Source organism: Neolamprologus multifasciatus, chromosome 7 (genome assembly GCF_963576455.1).
Source record: "Neolamprologus multifasciatus chromosome 7, fNeoMul1.2, whole genome shotgun sequence".
Classification (NCBI taxonomy): Eukaryota; Metazoa; Chordata; class Actinopteri; order Cichliformes; family Cichlidae; genus Neolamprologus; species Neolamprologus multifasciatus.
In genome coordinates this window covers 58,718,343-58,738,349 of record NC_140445.1, presented here as the reverse complement: position 1 = coordinate 58,738,349, position 20,007 = coordinate 58,718,343, and the positions used below count along the sequence as shown (strand labels likewise).

Below are 20,007 nucleotides of genomic sequence, written 5' to 3'. Positions count from 1 at the left end.
AGATTACACGAGCACCAGATTCGTGAACATGAAAACTGATTCCTTTTATGAATTTATTAAAATGGTTAATTTAACATCGCGTGTAGAGGGAAGCCATATGTCATGATTTCAGTGCATCATTAACAGGCTGCGTTTAATTAGCTCCAAATGTCGAGGCAAACGCTTAAGCATTTCTCTTCCCTGCTCATCACTTCACTGCTTGAGTCTTGAAACAGAGAGATTTTAATGTTAACGAAAAGAAGCAGAGAAATATTGAGCGCCTCCCGAGAAGCGTCCAAAACTTGATCTAGTGTGGAGAACAATTTATTTCCGGGGTACTAAGCATAACTGATGTAAGCATCGATAGACAAAGCAGATTTTGTGTTGGCTGCTTCAGCTATGATATACAAAACCCATTTGAATAAATAATGACTTCTTAGGGGCGGCACGATTCTCCCTCTACCTGTGTGGGTTTTCTCCAGGTGCTCTGGTTTCCTACCACAGTCCAAAACATGCATGTTAGGTTAACTGGAGACCATGCTGAGCATGAATGGACGTGCGTCTCTCTGTTTACGCCCATCCATGGTGTAACCCATCTCTCGCCCTGACAGCTAGAACAGCCCGGCTGGTTGTGCCACTAAGGTCGAACAACATTTGAGTCTTAAAACTTCATTTTCTTTGTACTTTGACCTCTGTAAACCAAAAAAAACCAAAACCCCTTCTTCTTCATTGTTTTAAGGCTGGTCACATAAAAATCTCAGCTCATAAAAGCAAATCTGCATCAAGAACGAAAACTGAGCGCCACCTGTGAACATTTAGACAGTTTGTGGTCAACAAGTGGCACGAGAAAAAAAATACAATTAACAAATCAGAAAACTGACAAGTGTGTTCCCACGTCCTGCTGCACACAGCTGACACACACCAACAGAGCACGCTCACGGTTACAGGGCACGTGTTTGCTCACATGAGCTATCGCCACCTTGTTCTGCTTATGACTGCATTTGCATAATCTGCATAATGACGGCGGCTTTAATTGCCCACGCCCAGGTAAGGGATCATGTGGTTAAGTGGGAGATCATAATTATGTAAATAATTGGCCTGACCACGGCAAGCTGCTGCTCTCTGCCATGCCAATCTGGAGAGAGAGAGTGAGGTAGAAAGAAAGAGAGAGGGTCAATGGGGGAAGACAAGGAGGAGAGAGAGAGAGAGAGAGAGAGAATGTGGGTGGTTTAAGATGAAGGTGGAGGAAAGTACAAGGGTGGACGCGATGCCTAAAGAGTGAAATAGAGGAAAATGTGATTACTTTGCTATGATGGTGCACCTACATGAAAAGAGCTTGGCTCACTCTGAAACCTTCGAGAATAACCATAAAAAGTCAAAAAATAACAACAACCAAACAATCATCTATGCTCTTTTCCAGCTCAGGGTCATAGAGGTCCTGGAGCCTATCCCAGCTGCCACAGGGGGAGAGGTGGGCTACATCCAGGACCAGTCGCCAATCTGTCACAGGGCTAACACACACAGACAGAAACCCATTCACAGCTATAGACAATTTAGAATCACCAGTTAGCCTAACCTCACTAACTGCATGTCTCTGGGCTGTGAGAGGAAGTCGGATTATCCAGAGCAAACCCACACAGACACGGGGAGAACATGCAGAAAGGCCTCCATCCAGATGATTCAAACCCAGGACCTTCTTGCTGTGAAGCACCAGTGCAAGCCACTGCTCCACTGTGCTGCCCAGAAAAAACAATATCAGTTTTTAAAAAATGTGCAAACATTTCAAGCAAGTGGAAGAGAAAGAAAGGTTTTTACATAAATTAGTTAGCAAGATCAAGCTGTGGCACGCATTCCAATCACACTTAAATAATCTATGAAAAAAAAAGCGAAATAAATAATGATTTGTACCTAGAAACCCTAAACAGGATGATTATTCAAGGAATAAAACTACTAAGAAAACTGAGAGAACTAAACTGAGGAAGTGACCATGCAAAAAGAATCAACTGAGCAACTCGGGCATCGAGTGATTTGATCAAAAGTTTGAGGTCAGCCACCAGAAGGATGCTGACTGGTTTTTTTTTTTCAGTTTCTGCCTCCAAGGTCAAAAAAATAACATGAAAACGCTCTGAAAGCTCCCAAACAGCACTAATTTTTTCAGGATTAATATCACACACATCAGATGAATGTGATGGCACTCATTCTCTGACCCTTAAACACAATTCTTATCACAAAGCCTTAACTCCAAACACGCCCCTCCCTCTCTTTTAATACATCAGATTCTGCAAAAATGTCTTTATATTAAAGGATTACTCAACAGTCTTACAGAAACATGCACACACGCATGGGAACACATGCACATGCAAGGAGGCACACACACACATGCACACGCAGACACACACGCCTGCCACTGTATCCGCTGCACAGATGGTAAAGGCAGCAGCCCCTTCACACAGACAAAGGGAAGGTAATTCTCTCTGCAGGACGTGAACAGAGCTGGAGCTGGAAAAGAGCAGCACACATCAACAGTCCCCTCCCTGTTTCCTCGTCTCAGCCCCAGGCCAACAAACATCACAGGAGTAAACTGACAACGTGTGTGTGTGAGTCTGTGTGTGCGCGCGACCGCTACTAAAATAGGCTTGAGGAGGAGAGACAGGAAAAATAAGAGAAGAGGGGAGCGAGGGAGAAAATGAGAGAGAGATAAAATGAAAAAGAGAGGGAGAGTGCAGAGAGGAGGGAGGTAATAAACAGGATTAGTGCTTATCTTTACAGCACTGTGCGTGTGTGTGTGTGTGTGTGCATGTTGCGTGCATGTGTGTGTGGGTTTGGTTTTTCCTTTGCCTGAGGACAGAGTGACTGACTCCAGCATTACCTTTGCCAATGTGTCTCCATCCCCAGGTATCTTTTCTCTCTGGACTCCCTTTGAATTGGGTGTGATAGTACATGCAGTACATTGCATGACTCTGTCTGTGTGTGTGTGTGTGTGTGTGTGTGTGTGTGTGTGTGTGTGTGTGTGTGTGTGTGTGTGTGTCGATATGCATGTGCCCATATTTTAAAAAAAAGGAACTTTTGCTTTGCCTATAGTCTGCATACTTTGAGGGTGTGAGTTTTGTGTGTGTGTGTGTGTGTGTGTGTGCGCTTGTGTATTCGTGGACGCTGTTTTGCATGGCAGTTATGAACATACCATTGTAAAGGATGTGTGTGTGTCTGTGCAGCTGCCTGAGGATAAAGACTGTACTCATCTTATTGTTGTCTCTACAGTTTGTATCCACTGTTTGAATTGCCAGTAAATCTCCCTGCAGAGAGTGTGTATGCACACATACATCTATGTGTAAGAGAGAGAAGGCTCAGAAGGTGGATTTAGTTGCTATTATAATGCTTGTCCAGCCGCGTAGCGCCATTGTATGTGACAGTGTTTCTGTTTGTAATCTCCTACCTGACCGCGGCTAACAGGCTGCTACAGCATCTCACTTTCACTGGATGGGGAAGGAGGAATACATTTAAATAATCAGGGGTTTGGGTTCATGGCTGATATTATGCCTCGCTGCTTTTGTAAATGAGCATCTGTGTGTGTGCGTGCGTGCCACTGGTTTGTGTGCGTGTGTTTATGTGCGAGCGGGTGCATCTGTTTTCAAAGACATCTGTGGATGTCTTGGTGGATTGCTCTTGTAGCAGTATCCCCAGCACTATTCCCTCCTTCACCAGAGATGAATAGACAGAGAAAGGGAGCAGGAGACGGAGACAAACAGTGCATGTGCTCGCGTGTTTGTGTGTGGCTGCGTCTGAATACAAATGTGTGTATGCTTGCATGTGTGATGGATAGAGGGCTTTATGAGAGAGGAATAGGCTAATGACCGGGTCTCCAGAGGCAGTAAGATTCCTGGAGCTATTACCGCTGGAGTTCATAATGGCCTCTGTGCTTGGCCTCTTTTACACGCTGCTTAATGGGGGATCCAACAGTCCAACCGGCAAGTGTAACCCACCCGGAGAATACACGCCGCTGTGTGCAGTGACCCCGACAAACACACACACACACACACACAAACAAGCAGAACGGGCAGCCCATTTTCAATCAGGTTTGGATTCCCTTTCATGCACCTGCACGTGTATATTTTACAGTGTGTCGTCCTCCCGCCGTCCTCTTTTTCTTTTTCTCTGTCTTTTTCCTGCACACACACAGACACAGCTATACAACCTGTATAGGTCACAAAGGATGGAGGTGAGACACCCACCTCAGAGAAAACTGAGAGTGTCTGCTTGCAGTGCACAGCCAAACCATAAATCATGTCAGGCTACACTAGTCTCTGCACACGCGCACACATACAGACACACTCACTCCCCCTCTTTTCTCTTGTGTAGGTTTGAGTACAAGAGAGGGGGATTTGAGGATTATAGGGGAGCCTCACTTTTTCTTTTCTTTTCCATTGCTTCCTTTAGTACTTGTTGTTTCCATAGAGAGAAAAGTAGGGAAGTAGGGGGTGGCTAATCTGTGTGCATATGCATATGTGTTTATGTGTGCGTGCGTGTGTGTACAAATGAGTGTCTTTTCTGCACTTATGCAGGCTAGTGTGTGTGAGAGTCTTTCATCAGTGAATGGAAAGGGAAAGACTTGAAGGAGAAAGTCTATTCATTAAGGAAAACATCAAGGCTGTTTGGTGCTACTGTGTGTCTGGCATCTTAGAGATGCAAGAGGAAGACGAGAAGGAAGGAGAGAGAGAGAGAGAAAGAGAAAAGTGAGAGGGAGGAGAAGGATGGACAAGGTAGAAATCTGCACTCTGAAGCGCAAATTGATGCAAAACAGCTGTTAAATAGCTGCAAAGTGGAGCAGCTGCTTGGGAGACGAGGAGAGAGGGATGAGGAAATGAAGGGATGAATGATCAAGAAAGACGGAGACAGAGAGGCCCAGGGGAGATGTTGAAATATTAGACTAAATGAAGCTGGCTGAGCAAGCTTATAGCACATCATGATAGATGAATGGTATTAAACATGTTTAGGACTTGATACTTAACATAGCATATTTATAACTTCAGCAAATATTGTAGAAAATCAAAGTGAAGTGTATTAATGGTATTTTCACTTCACATAACCCATCTATCTATCTATCTATCTATCTATCTATCTATCTATCTATCTATCTATCTATCTATCTATCTATCTATCTATCTATCTATCTATCTATCTAGTAAATAAGTAACTGATTTGCTACATTACCTGTTTAACGTAACCACAAAGTTGACACAAAGCTGGTGAAAAATTAACCCACAGAGCACTTCACAGAAAAATGTTGTGGTGACAGCGATTCTACTAGAAACAAGCAACACTTCCTCTGTTTTTTTTACACAAGCTGCTACAAGCCTCTTTGTCTCTGCTTTGTCACCTTTTGAAAAACAATCCTTGGCTGCATGGTTGAGGTCAGCGTACAGTCAGGTTGGAGCATCACTCAGAGTCCAGGGTGTCTTCCCAGACTTCCTTTGCAGATACTTGGAAACATTTTGAATTTATGACACTTTGCATGTCTTTTGCTTAGCATTCATACATAACAAATCATAAAGTAGCCTTTAATATCCACAGCAATAAGACTTGTTGCAATTTAACTGCCTCCCTAAGCAGTGTTTTTACATTATATCGGAATGGCTACTTTAAAGAAATAGTATACAAACGTAAATCAGTTAAAATGAGCCTGATAGTGATTCTCTGTATGGTGTGAGTGTGCAGTAACAGCAGGAGGAGCTGACTTGAACAGATCTGATTGTCTCCAGTGGACAGTAAACATGTCCGGGCTGTGAGGTATCAGCAGTCTGGGGCCACATCTTCCTTCCCTCCATCCCTCCATCTCTCCAGGGAGCATCAGAGGAGCAGGTGCTTGCCCTCCTCCTTACTTCCCCCTCCCATCTCATTCCCCGCCTCCCTCCCTCCCTCCTCTCTCTCTGTGAGGACAGTTAATGAGTTGTCCTTCTCCTTCCTACATCTCCACATCGCTGAGTGTCGTACTGCTCTCTGTGAGATCAAGCCGTGCGGCAGAGCCGTCATTTATCCACACAAGGATGCGCGATAACCAGGGATTGTGTTTTCTTTAGAGAGGCGGTGAGTTGTGTGTTTTCTGCAGTTTCAGTACAAAAGTCTTTGTTTGCTCTGTTCTTACCTGGAGAAAGTGTTGAGGTCTTTCATTTGAGCCTGTCTCTGTTGAGTTAACATTGCTTGGATGTTGTCTGCGGGGCTGAGCAGCTACTGACCCGACTTCTTTTACAGTATTTTATTTCTCTTTGTTGTAGCCATCAGTGCCTACACCGACTTCAAGGTGTTATATTTTCTCTTACGTTAAAGCTTTGGTGTGTGTGTTCGTGCGTGCGAGCGCGCGCGCGCGCGTGTGTGTAGGTTAGGTTATATCCTGTTTGTTATTTTCCTTCGCCAACATAAGTCGGATAGTTAGCAGTGAAGAGTGAAACTGAAGTTATTTTTAGTCATACCGCACTCAAAGGCTGAATAAGTTGAAAATATGTGATAGGGGAAACTGGTCCATCTTGACAGACAGCAGGTGCGAGCCACTTCTGGTTTCCTCTGTTAAAATACAAGCTTATTAAATCTTAAACTCTAATGCTGGGACCAAATATTGGAACCAAATAATCCCTAGTGTCACAAAGACACGTTAAAGGCTCAAAATTCAAAGACATTTAAAAGCTACTTAATATACTCTCCTGTTGGGAATCTCTAAATGCTCTTATTTTGAAGCCAGAGCGATCCACTTCCTGCTCCGTGCGGTGAACTTGGGCGCAGCTGCAGGGTGGGTATTTAAAGGTGTTTGTGGTTCCTTGTTATGCGTCTTTCTTGCCAAACTTGTCAGTGATCAAACACTTGTGCTGTTTGCGCTGAGCAAACTTCATAGACAGGAAGACAGAGGGAAGCGCTCACACAGCAACAGCGGCGGTGTGGGACAGTTTCCCTCTGATAGTTCATCTCACAGCACCCACGGGAGACAGAAGAGTCGCTCTTTAATCCGGGACCTTTAACAGCGACTGTATTGTTTGGCTGAGATAGATGCCGCCGGGCGCATTAGCAGCAGTCAAGCGGATCCCCTTCGCTTTTGTGTGTGTACACAGCTCGCAGGTGGAGTTCAACACACACACACACACACACACACGTGCACGCGTGCGCTTCATGCACCATGTGCTGCTCCTGACCTGCCGTAGACCAGCTGCTCAGCAGGGGTGTTACTGAGTAAACCTCCAATCTCTTTAATTACCTCCTTCTCATATAGATGCACTGCTCATGCTGCTCATACTGTGGCTTCCCATTCACATCAGTGTTTCTGTGTAATCAGATTACAAAACTTACTCTGGTATTTTGTTGACTTGTTATTGTCATCATTATTATTATTATTATTCTTTTAGATTTAGACTAAGTGGTGTGTCCTCTGTGGGATGAGATGCTGTCATTTTGCAGGTTCAGCCTGTCGGTGCCAGCTGTGATTGGCTGCTTCTTCTGTGGCGTTCTTCGCCTTCAGTGCTGGATAGTTGTGTTAGAATATTTTCTCATGATTGCACAAGCGTTTGAGTGCATAATCTGACCTGAGGGCTATCTGGTGTTGTTCTGTAGCTGAGCAAACAGTTGACTACATGAGCTGATATGAAGGGCAGGTGCTGATGGTAATAAATCTAGTGCGCCGGCCGTGCAGCTTTGGCCTAATCTGTACAGTGATAATAAGCAAGGAAATAATCCATAAGATCCATTCAGCTTAATTTACTCCCGGGCCAACAAGTGTCGACTTTGCTCTGATTTGCTGAACATCTTCACAGTTTGAATAATGCTCTCTGGGCACCAACATGATTGTTTACTACAGCAACAGTTGTTTGGCAGGTGTGTCTTTGTGCACCTTTGTGCAATGAGACTGCGTGTGTGTGTGTGTTCTCTTCAACCCATCCCCCCCTCCATCCTCCTCGTGTTTGCTCAGATGGTCGACGTCTAACCACGACAGTGTCGGCACCTGGTGAAACAGAGCGGGCCTCGGGCCAGAGGAGGAGTAACTGAGGCTGTCAACCGTCTGACACGACCCTCTGTGTCTGCACCTCTGCCACTGACGCTGAGCACACGAACACTTGACACACGCCGAGTTTAAAAAAAAAAAAAAAAAGGCTGCAGGCAGGAGTCAGGTGCTCGCCAGGCGCCAAAATAAACTGAGACGGGAGTAAGATTGGTTTGTCTCAGATTGTTTTATTTTTTATTGGTTTTTTCCCATCATTTCTGTATCAGAGAGGTGAGACTGAGGCACAAGCTGTAGAAGAGATCGATGACACAGATGGGGGGGGAAGCAGAAACGCAGCAGACGTGATGGGAGAAGCTGTCGAGTGAGTGGTAGGAGGCTGAAGAAGAGATAGCGAGGGGGAAATGACAAGCAAAGAAACGATAGTATGGACAGAGAGAGGAAAGTGTGAGGCAGGAGAGCAGCCACTATTTATATCTTCTTTCTGTATGTGAAAGACAGTGACAAGAGGCTCGTAGACACACTAAGAAGAGGGGTTCACCCAAAGAGGAGCAATGCCCTGCAGCCAGAGGAAGGTGGAAGGGAAGGCCTTAGGTTCAAGAGGGAAAAGAAGAGGATATATAACCATGAGGCTTTTTTTTTTACCCACTGGCAGCCCACATTTCAACTCTAAGCTGAGGCTCTGATAATTTATAGACCTTTCACTAACATCTTGACTCTGTTATTATTGCACAGTAAACATGGCTCTGCTCTGGCGGCCTCGCTGTAAAGCATAAAGCAGAGTAATGGCTGCTGCACTTCCCATACTTTCTTTGTTATTCATATACCTCTACGTGCTTCTAACAATCTGCCCTGCCATGTTTTTGGATGCACTTCCCCCTTTTTTTGTGTGTGTGTGTGCGTGCGTTTGTTTTTGTTTGCTGGAGGTGTCGGTTATTACAGTATGTGGTTTTTCTGCTCCACTTATCCCAGGACCATAAATGCGTGCTGGCTGTTTGGTCTCTAGGGGTCACATGCATACGTTTTGTGACGCACAGCTCCCGACTCCTGAGTCAGCTAATTGTGAGTGTGCCTTCCTTTTCATGTACTCGCACAGACGGCCTGCATGTGTTTGACACTGTTTTTAGTTCCTTTTTTTTTTGTTGACATTCACGTTAACTTGTGAGCCTTTCCTGTGTCGGGTGAGTGTGTGTGAGTTGCTGGAGTCGGGGAGAGTGTTCGTTGTTTATGGATTGTAAGGATGTGTTAAGTGTTTCTGTGAAGCTGCAGAGTGACTGGAGCTAGTAAAGCCATTTAGCAGCCCCTGGAGTAACCCAGGAGACTGCTGTGTTGACGCCACTCTGACTGCTATTACAGACAAGTTTAAGAGGCTGTAAAACATTTGGCTACTTTTCCTCTCTCTCGTTCTCTCGTTCTTCGTGTGTGTGTGTGTGTTGTGTCAGAGGAATTTGAACAAGTCTGCCAGCTATTGTAACAATGGCAGTAGCCACTGTTGTGATTACTATCAGCCGTAGGGGTCCAGATAATAACATCTTAGAGCTTAAATGTAGCATATTTGCTGTGTGTGTGTGTGTGTATACACTTATTATTGGTCTGCTGTTGGGTAACAGTTTGTAAACAGCCAGTTTAATGTCTTAAATGTTAAAATAGTAGCTTGCACAAGAACACACACACATATGCGGTCATATACCAGTGTGATGGGAGTTAATAACTAGGTAGTATGTTACAACCCAACCTCTTCTTCCTCCTAATGACCAATCCCTGCTTGCACACACACTCTCTCTCACACACACACTGCTTTTTTTTTTTTTTAATGAGCTGACGGGGCAGAGCAGGACCTCCCCCGCTGTCCTCACAGTCCCCCCGAGTCGTGTGTGGTGTGTGTATGTGTGTGTGTGTGAGAGAGCGAAAGAGTAAAAGTGGAAGAGAGGGGCAGGGTAAAGGTGTTAAAGACGCAGGCCTCAACATGTCTGATATCTCTTGCATCATGCTGAGCAGGGTGGGATTCTGTATGTAGGTGTGTTTGTGTGCAGATGAATTTCATGCAGTTTCCATTTTGGCAGCTGCGGGGAAGTCCTGCTAGTTTCTGCTTTTCGACAGGGTTTCTTAGGAGCTGAGGCGTCGCTGGTCACTTAGGTCAACGTTGAAAACTCAATGCACTGCAAAGAAATGTTGTGCAGACTCTGACCTGTCACGGTGTGCCACAGCAGGTCAGAGTGTGCATTTATCTATCTCTAAAGCTCAAGAAAGGATTGAGTAAAAAAGTGCATTTTACAATCTGCGTGGTGCAACTTGCTGTTGTAAAACTGTGTAAATTACATGCTATCAGTAGCGTCGTGTCTACTGTACTAAGCTCACAGTTGAGCCCAAATACACCGACTCTGAGCAAGTAGCAACTGTAACAACAGGATTTCACCTATTGTGCTTTTTCTTATTATTTGCCTATTATATGTTCCAGAGGTCGATTCTCATTTAAAACATAGCCAAAGCTTCTAGTAATAACCGAAAGTTCAGGCCACCCTAAGTGCTTTGTTCAAGCTTTTTTTCTAGTTTTCCCTCAGTATGATGTCAATGAGAGCAGATATCCCTAATATGGTCATCTGCGAGTACAATAGTCCCACCCACCTGCTGTTCAAACCTTCTGTTTATGAGGGGCAGCCAATGAGAAGAAAGTTGGCTTAATTAAAGAGAGGATGGTCTAAAGACCTGCATATTATCCATATTATTTCACGGCAAGCTTAACAGTGATCATTAGGAGTAGATATGCATAACTGTGGGGGGTGCTGTAGCCAAGCCCATTCATGCATACATGCGGCCGACTCAGAATCACCAGTTAACCCAACGTGCAGGTCTTTGGGCGTTGGAGGAACCTGGAGAGAACATGCAAACTCCACACAGAAAAGCTGACAGCCAGTGGATTTGAGCCTTGCTAATATGTTTATTTTTAATGTGATGTCAACATGTTTGCTTGATATCAGCGCGTGTGTCATAACTGTAATGATAATCTTGTTCGCAAACACACTCTATTCTTTTAAATGAATCTGCGTGGTTATCTGAAATGGACAGCGCGCACAGGGTGAGGCCTATTGTTTGCTGATAATAATATGGTCTTTCGTATAGCACCAACCTCAGGCAAAAATTCCCATTTTCCTGCCTAAGGTTGTCTCTCCATTTCTTCTTCTTCCTCTTCTTACACCCAGCTGTTTTCTGATGCAGTGAGCAATAGAGCCTCACGGCGCCTTTTAGTCATGTTTACTCAATCTGTCCTCTTTTTTAAAAAAAAAAAAAAAAAAAAAAGATTTCTAGAGGGAGTTTAAAAAAAAAAAAGCCTTAATTTGTATTTAGGGCTGTTGTGTGTTTCATATGTCAGCCCTCCCGCTGTCAGGAGCAGCAGTGGTCAGAGGTGAAGGGTTAAAGGTCACTGTAAACCCCACCACATAACCTCCTGCATCCCAGAGCAGACAGGACTGACTAACAGAGAGACAGAGTGATGGATGGAGGGTTAACACTACCCTGTACCTCACACACACACAGAGCTCAAATCACACACCCTCCCCTTAATCACCCTGCACCCTCCCTCCCTCCTCGTACTCATCCCCTTCCAGCCACCACGCCACCCTCCCATGAGTGCTAGCCAAAAGGAGGCTGAAGAATGAAGAGAGGAAAGAAAACGACAGAAAGCGCTGTCTGAGGAGGAGAGAGGGTCGGGTTGGTTGGTGGGGGGGGAGTGGAGGGTGCGTCTGAGGAGAGAAAATGGATAAAAAAGTGAGAGAAGAGAGGAGTAAAAGGTAGGCTGGAGAGGGAGGGGGGCAGTAGATGGCGAGAAGGAGGAGGAGGAAGAGGTGGAGGAGGTGGGAAGTGGATAGAAAAGAGGTCACGTGACCACGTAGCAGCTGCAAGGCTGAGAGGGGAGAGAGTGAAAGAGACTCGCATAGGAGCAGAAAGACGACAAGCAGGAGGAGAACAGTGAGCGGCAGGGTGAGTGCTTGCATGATTGAATTATGCGCATATGCACACGGCAGCCCGCGTGTCTGTGTGTTTGTGAACGACGTGGATAAATATCAGAGGGAGAGCGTGTAAGAAAAGATTGTAGAAAGAAGGAAGAAAGAAAGCAAGAGACAGAGAGGAGATTATGTGTGTTGGCTTTTGTTAAATAAGCTCCAGTGTGCTGAGATAAACGGGAAAGAGTGAAGAGAAAGAGAGGGAGAGATGGGGAGGAAAGAGTAGAGAGAAAGAGGGGGAGGAAAGAGTGGCCGAGTAGAGGGGAGAGGGAGGGAGAGAAGGAGTCGATAGAAACTGTCTTATCATCTCTCCCTTGACTGCTGGGCTCAGCAGGGACAGAGATGTAGACACACACACAGCCTGTCAGGATCTGAGCTTTTGCTCTCTTCATCTCTCTCGTTCCCTTTCTGTCTTATCTGATTCACAGTTTCAAGTTCAATTTTCTTTAAGACGTGTAAATACACGTGTGACCGCAGACATGAAGAAATTAGGAGGAAGGACTGTATAGAAACAGGTTCTGTTAGATAAGAGCGTGGCATGTCACAAGCTACATGCATGTCAGTTGTATGCATCACACACTGTCTAGCTTTTTGTCAGCTTGCAGGGTCGTAAAACCTGAAACAGCACATTTCTCTCTAATCTAGGCTTCTATGTTTGGGAGCATGTGCAAAGGAAACCTACCTAGAGTTAACCTCTAACCAGCTCTCGTTTTCTTTTTAATTATCTCTTTCAATCTTAACCGAGTTTAAATCTGTTTTAATGCTTCTACATACTTTTTTTAATCACTCTGCTGTTTTGGAATCTGTAAGTCTGAGATTTCCAAGCTCTGAAATCCACCCTTTACTTTATTCTTTCACTTTATCAAAGTTGTCAGTGTGACGAGCGGCGCGTTCAATAATGTTGTTCATTGTGTTCATATGAATTTTTCATGAGTGTGTTTACTGCTTTGGCCCTTTTGTTTGCTCTTTTTGCGGTTTTATGTGTCTGTGTGAGTGTTCTAAAGGTGTTTGTGTGATTGTGCGTTGTGGTGGTAATGAGGTCAGTGCTGTAGCAGCCAGGGTGGGTGGAGGGGTGCTGGCTAATTCCAGCTGTAATTAACATTAGTGGGTCAGTAAGAGGGTAGAGGGTGAAGACAAAGGTTACCCTACTTGTGTTTGTTCTCGGTGTGTTCTCTGTCCAGAAGATCGATGGATGCTCTGTGTGTGTTTCTGCTTTCTGCGTGTATGTGTGTACATGATTGCATGCTCCACAAGGGTGTAAAAGCGCAGTGTGGTTTGTGTGTAGACGCCCCTGCGGTCTTAAGATGTGTTGGGTGGCTCCCTTGAGGAAACGGACATGTGTGCACTCATGTGTGTGATTTGCTATTAGGGTCACCGCTCCCCTGCCTCCACACTCTCTCTAGTGGAGCTGACCCCCACGTATGCACTCACTATCATCCCCAGACACACACAAACACACACTTGTCAGTTGAGTTTTGTTGATTCAGAATGACTCCGGTACCAGCTGTGTTCAGAAATCTTTTTTTAGGCAGGAAGTTAGCCGAGTGCAACGCTGAGCGAGGCCTTCGCTTAATCAAATCAATAATAAAGTTCCTCGCATCTTTTCTTTCCGCTCTCGCCAGGTATGAACCATGAGTCCAATAAGTCACCATCATTAGGAATGATCTCCACGGCGAGTCGCACCACGGCTACAGTCAGTCCCCTCAGTCCACTAACCAATGGGAACGCAGTTGCCCAGTCTGCAAACTCTGGATTCGCTGCTGCCCTTCGTAAACTGGCCAAACAGGCAGAGGACCCCAGAGGTGAGCACTGGTTTAACCCCCCTGCACACACCCAAACACAGCTCCAGCTGCCTCAAGCCCTGGAGAGCTAACGTATTTTTGAGCACACACACACACAAACACACAAACAGACTCCTCTTTGTGTGTCACACCCAGTCCGACCTTTACTGCTGGTGTCAGGTTTGTACAAAATCCTGTTGAATTTCCTTGTTTCTCTCTCCTCTGTGGAATACTTCCGCTTTTGCATGGAGAAATGGGAATCTTTGTTTGCAGACGGACTCTTTAGCAGGGCGTAGGAGAGTGGGTGATCTTACGGGTGATGGTAGATTTTAATTTGTTGCCTCTGGACAGAGCTAGGAAAGCTCTGTCCTTATCCTTCCAGTTATTATGTTAAGCTAAGCTAACTGACTGCTATAGCTTCGTATTTAGACTACAGACACGACGGCGGTATCAATCTTTTATCTAATGGGGGAGAAAAAAGCGGTTTCTTGAAGACAGGAACACAATGTTAATGAATGAAAATTGGACAGCGTATTGAAACACAGTGCCAGTAAAAGTGAAAGTAGATCCTTTCAGAGTATGGTTGTATTTTGTGAATTATTGTGAAATGTTTGACTGCCTGGTAGCTATTTGGTTGTGTGTGTGTGTATGTGTGTGTGTGTGTCCTCACTCAGCTCATTGCTGTCCTAATGAAGGTGCTGGATAAGAGCTGACCTATTCTGACCTCTCCCTCTCTGTCTCTTCCTTCCTTCGTTTCCATTCATCTCCTAATAATGAGAATCTAATTACAGCCAATTATAACAAGCTCCCTCTCCCCTTCTCTCTCTCTCTCTTTCTGTGTCCCCGACTCTCCATCACTATCTCATTTTCTCTACCTGCAGCTCTACATGAACTCATTGGTTCCTACCTTCTCTGTCTCATTATTTCCTGCATGTTTCCGAGTGTGTTTGTTTGTGTGCGTGCGTATGTGTTTCTCAGAAATATGGAGTAATGCCAGAGTGAATGTTACGGGCAGCACACACACACACACACACTCCCTTTATCACACCTCCCCTTTGGTGTCACACCCCAGCCTCTTTTTAACACAGTCATTTATGACATGCTTCCTTCGCTCTTTTTACGGCAGATTTTTTTTGGTGGGTGTTCGTAATTGTCACACACCTACTTTCATCTCGTACCCTTTTCCTTCCGATATCGTTATTACACTTTCCTTTATTTCTGTCACATTTTTTTGAAAGCTTTTTATCAAAAATGACGGAAACAGTGTTTAGTTCGTCACGTTGACAAAAAAATAGAAAAAGTTCTGTGCCACGGGGAGATTATTTGATCGTAAAATCTTTTTAATCTGATCAGATGCTGTTTGCTGTCGTTCATTCCTCTTTCTCTCCCTTCCTCAGGTTCTGCCCTCAGCGGTGAATCGTCTCCCGTCTCTTCCCCGGCCACCAGCCACAGCTCGCCGGTTACCACCCCTAAGCGGGGCTCTTTAGGGCCCCTCCTGGGCCAGAACAGGGGCCGCAGTGTCCCCAGCACACCTCCAGTAGTCACCATTGCCCCCACAAAGACGAGCAACGGCCTGTGGAGGGCTGACGGAAGACAGGTAAGACGTGTCATTCATCACGCTGTCACACCTCTGGGTGTTTCGCGCCAGTCTGAGACAAAATGTCTGCTGTTTTCTCTCTGTGCATCTGTACCTTTTGTTCCCCTGTCACGCCGGTCTCCTCTTTTCTCTCGGCCCTTCCTCGTCTCTCTCCCTCATGTTCTCTCAGTACAGATGAGTGGTCTGTCGCTCTCAGTCTCCTTTATCTGTCCTGCTGCTGCTGCTGCTCCCTCCATTAAAGAAATAGTCCCAGTGCTTATCAACATCCAACTGTCAAAACCAGCCGTCCAAGCGTTGCTTTCTTCATTTACCCCATCCTGCCTTTCTCTGTGTTGTCTTACGCTTTCATTTTCATGCTTCCAGCCACCCTCTTCCTTGCTGTTCTGCATCTTTTTCAGCAACACATTAAGTGTTTGTCTAAAAAATACACACACACGCACACTGGAGTCTGCAGAGACTGGCACTTTTTGTCTTCAGCTTCCTGCAGAGTGTGTGTGTGTGTGTGTGTACTTGACCCTTCACCACAAAAGGCTTAGGATGTGAAGGGGGACCTGTGTGTGTGTGTGTGTGTGTGTGTGTGTGTGTGTGTTGTGTGTGTGTGTGTGTGTGTGTGTGAATTTAAGCTGTGGCAAGTAACCAGGCCCCTCAAACAATGCAGAGGTTAGCCCCCACAGTAGCCACTTCCCCCTGGATCAGAGCTGCCTTTCTCCCCCTTCACAAAGACCACTCTGTGGCCCAGCCTGCCTGGGGCTCTTATTCAGACATTCAGAGAGAATCGAGGAGGGAGGGAGGCAGGAAAAAAAAAAATGGAGAATAGGATGTTAAGAAAGGAAGGGAGGGAGTGTAAGAATGAGCGGGAGAGCAGAGCTGTGTGTTAATTCAGTGTTTGTCCGTACTGTGCGGACAGAGCAAAGGACCGTTTAACCAAAAGAAGCAGACTGCGTGTGTCTTATTGCCGGGTCTGTGAAGGCCATCGGCTGTCTGCGAGGTCAGAGGTCAAGGAATGCGATGGCTGCTCTCCAGACCGTCCATGTGTTGCCTCCCTGTCTCGTTTTGACCTAGTGAGGATTTCTGGGAGATATCAAAGGAAAGCTGCTTCATCCCTGGTTTGAATCTGCTTTCCATGAGTGGCATACACAAAACTATTCAAACGTATTCAAAACACGAGTATTATACTGCAAATCAAGTGTTGTACTAAACTAAGGTAGCAGATTGGGTGTTGCTGAGAGAGGTCATTTGTTTGCGGTTTGTCTGTGGTCAGCCTGACCTGTACTGCTGTCTGTTGCTGTAGCAACAAGATATGACACATTAGTGTAAATGTATGTCTTTTTCTCATTAACATACTTTGCTAAACGGTTCCAGGCAGCTGTTTCTTATTTAGAATCAGTGTCTGGTGGTCTGTTGGCTTCTTGGTTGGTTGGTTAGTCAGTCGGTGGCTCCATCACACCAAAAATATCGCAGCACTTTTTCATTTTCAATTCCTGGTTTTACTTTGTTTTAATATCTGCTAATCACTAACTGCAAGCATGCAAACAAACGGTCAGCTTAATCACTGCTGTAGACTATGAGTCATTTCATTTTCTTTTTTTTGCCTTACAGTTTGGAGCATAGACTGTATATAAAAATAGGAACAAACGTAAAGTCATGGATTAATTTGCCAATATTAGTTTTGGAGTCTTCATTATAGAAGAGTTTCATGATTTTTGGAGCTAGAAGTGATATTTGGCAGCTAATGTTCACAAGCTACAGTAGAAACTATATAAGTGCAACACATATATTGATGCCTACTAGTAAGTGCTAAGCATAAAACATAAACATTAAAGTTTAGAACACAGAAGATCAGTTCAGCTGGCTGCAGTAACCACACCTTTTTCTTATAGCAGGCTGCAAACACGTTTGCCTGCTGCATTTTAGTATGGAAATATATAAAGACTGTAAAAACTGACTTCCTTTTGGAGCACAAACAGTATAAACCATGGATGCCACCAGGTGGCGATAGCTGTGGTTGCAAAGAGACATCAGTCCTACAGAAATCAAAGGAAAAACCAGTCCCTGTCTTGACCTCTGTAAACACTTTGCTGCTAAGATTACGAGCTTAACCACAAGTTTTGGGTCATGCTGAACAAAACATTAAGTCTGTTTTAAATTTATTATAAAATTCAGGATTATCTGTTCCATATTACCTCAATGGAGCACTTTGCTTTTGGTCTGCAGGCTGACTTGTAGTTCCTAAGATATTTAAAAGTAGAATGGGAGGCAGAGCCATCAGATTTCAGGCCTCTCTTCTATGGAGCCAGCTCCCAGTTTAGACGTGGGAGACAAATGCCCTCTCTTATTTTTGAGATTGGGCTTAAAACTTTCATTTTTTATAAAGCTTATAGTTGGTTCACTCACATCGTTTTGTCTCTCTGTGCTTATACACCACTCTGCATTTAATCATCCTTTATTATTAATCTCTGGATCTCTTCCACAGTGTCTTTTGTCTAGTCTCCTTCCCCTCACCACCACAGAGTCCTAGCAGATTGGGATAACACTGCACAATCATTCACTAACTAATTGTGAATCACAGGTCCTTAAACAAGGACCGTGCAGTTTCACAGTCAGACCCGCCCTGGTGAAGCAGAAACCCTCCACTCGAGGTTCTGAAACAGGACTTTAGAAACCAGTGGGCGACATCAGAGAAGCTACATCCATCTCTTACAGTGTCTATAGTTTGGAGCCAACCTCAAGTGGCCATTTGGAGAATTGCAGTTACTAGACTACTTCAGTATTGGCTTCATTTCTCAGATCCTTGAGCGCTGCTTGGTTTGAACAGAATGAAGAACAATGCCGCATGACGTACCAGACAAAGTGGGAGAGAGCCTTGGATACAGGCGTGGGCTACTTGTTTCTTAATGCGTGTTTATATGCAGGTTTGGCAAAAAAAAAAAGGCCTCTTTGGTCATGGGGGTGATTTTGAGCAATCGAGGATCAAATGCAGTGTTGTGGTGGCCAAATCATCTGAGTGAGAAGCTCAGAGAGGGAGTGGGTGATGAAGGATGGAGTAGTTGGCTAGATATTGGGATCATCTTTCCACTTTGATCTTGACCTGTTATGACATATCAGACCCACTTTTCCACTCCGCTGAGCCTCTGGCTGCAGCTCAGAGGTTTTTACGCAATCACTCCATCTTATTTCTCACTCGTCTTTTTCCAGAACTCCTCTACTCTGTTTGAATGTAGCGCGTGCACACTCACACAGACACACACACTGGAAAAAAAATAAAAAAATAAAAATCACACCAATAGACATAGTAAAGTCTGCTCTCACACTTTCTGTATGTCTTTGTCAGGTGGAGCCGAGTGTTCAGGGTCTCAGCAGGGAGCGGGTGGGAGCTGAGAACCCCCAGCCACAGCAGGATAAGAGGACTCCTCCCATCTCTTCGCCTCACCCCCTGGCTCACTCCTTTGGCCTCACACCAAGCAGCATCATGCAAGACCCCCGAATGCAGAGCATTAGGTAAGTGCGGCACGTGCATACTGCGCAGCTGTGCAGAAAAGTCTGCGTGCAGAATTAATTCTTAAAATTATCCTCTGAATATGTTCTGCAGTTTGCCGGGGCAGATGCACCCCGTAGTGCCCTCAGGTGCCGTTCCAGAGGAGTACCTGAGAGCACTCCGGCCGTTCGCCACCTCAGATGACCTGCGTCTGAGCTCTCTGCCCCTGAGCCTCGACCCGGCCGCTGCAGCCCACGCCGCCGTCGCCGCTTACTATCATCCAGCCTACTTGCACCACCCTCTGTCCTTACCGAGGTAACAGCAACCCACACAGCTGCCATTTATCTTTTTTTAGGTTAATGCCTGTGTATAGCAGTAATCTGCATTCTTCTTTATAGCCACCAGGGGGGCTCCTCGGGTTTCAATGAGAAATGTAGCTGGAGTCAGGGGCTCCCCAAATCCATGACCTCACTTAATCTTTTCTGATTAGTCTATAACATAATCACTAGTCTTAATGGATACAACATGATGATCATTTAGTAAGTAATCTAAATAGCAGGGTGTGTGTTACAGTGCAATTGACAAGTTATCAATCTAGCTTTGGGACTGCAATATTCCTCGTTTTCTCAACCCAATCTTCTCCTCTGGTTTTAAAACACGATGCTGAATTCACTTTACTAACCAGTAGGCATTATCATTGTGGCTATTCCAATTTTTATTTACAGTCTTTTTATATAGCATGCTGGAATAAAGCAGGAAGTGTGCAGTGTCCACTATAGCTCACCGGGTTGAGGTGGCGCCTCATAACAAAAAGCTAAAGTCCTTGCTGCAGGGGCCTGGGTTCCAACCTCTATTCTCTCCATGCTTTTACTGCTTCTTCTGCACAGTCCTGTCAAATAAAAGTCCAAATGTTAAAAAACAAAAACAAAAAACACATCCTTTAATCTATTCTGCACTCACTTATCAGATAACCATCAGCTCCTCAGTGGCAGATATATTTTGACTCATTTTTTTTTTCTGCCACAGGATGGAGGAGTCTCTGTGTCTTTCTGCACTGCGATCACAGTTCTACTCTGTGCCTGCAGGGGGTGCCTTCCCTCCACTGCACCCCTCTGCCCTCCACTTACACCTGCCCGGAGGCCGCTACCCTGCAGACCTAAACCACACAGCCTTATCTGAGAGGTAGCACTTTGTTTGTT

The 20,007-nt window shown here is 45.1% G+C and overlaps 1 protein-coding gene across 7 annotated transcripts in view; it reads left to right on the top strand.

Annotated features, from left to right (window-relative positions):
• The window catches only part of LOC146515664 (genetic suppressor element 1-like), a 40,084-nt gene that overhangs the window by 7,811 nt on the left and 12,266 nt on the right, over nucleotides 1-20,007 (top strand). For 2 of the 7 annotated variants that reach the window (XM_085165321.1, XM_085165320.1), the window contains exons 1-6: nucleotides 7,089-9,016; nucleotides 13,578-13,757; nucleotides 15,134-15,333; nucleotides 18,665-18,831; nucleotides 18,923-19,123; nucleotides 19,835-19,990. In XM_085165321.1, the coding sequence (XP_085021447.1) occupies nucleotides 8,935-9,016; nucleotides 13,578-13,757; nucleotides 15,134-15,333; nucleotides 18,665-18,831; nucleotides 18,923-19,123; nucleotides 19,835-19,990 (986 nt within the window). In that variant the 5' untranslated portion in view covers nucleotides 7,089-8,934. The other 5 variants (XM_085165323.1, XM_085165326.1, XM_085165325.1 and 2 more) reach the window with 5 other exon arrangements.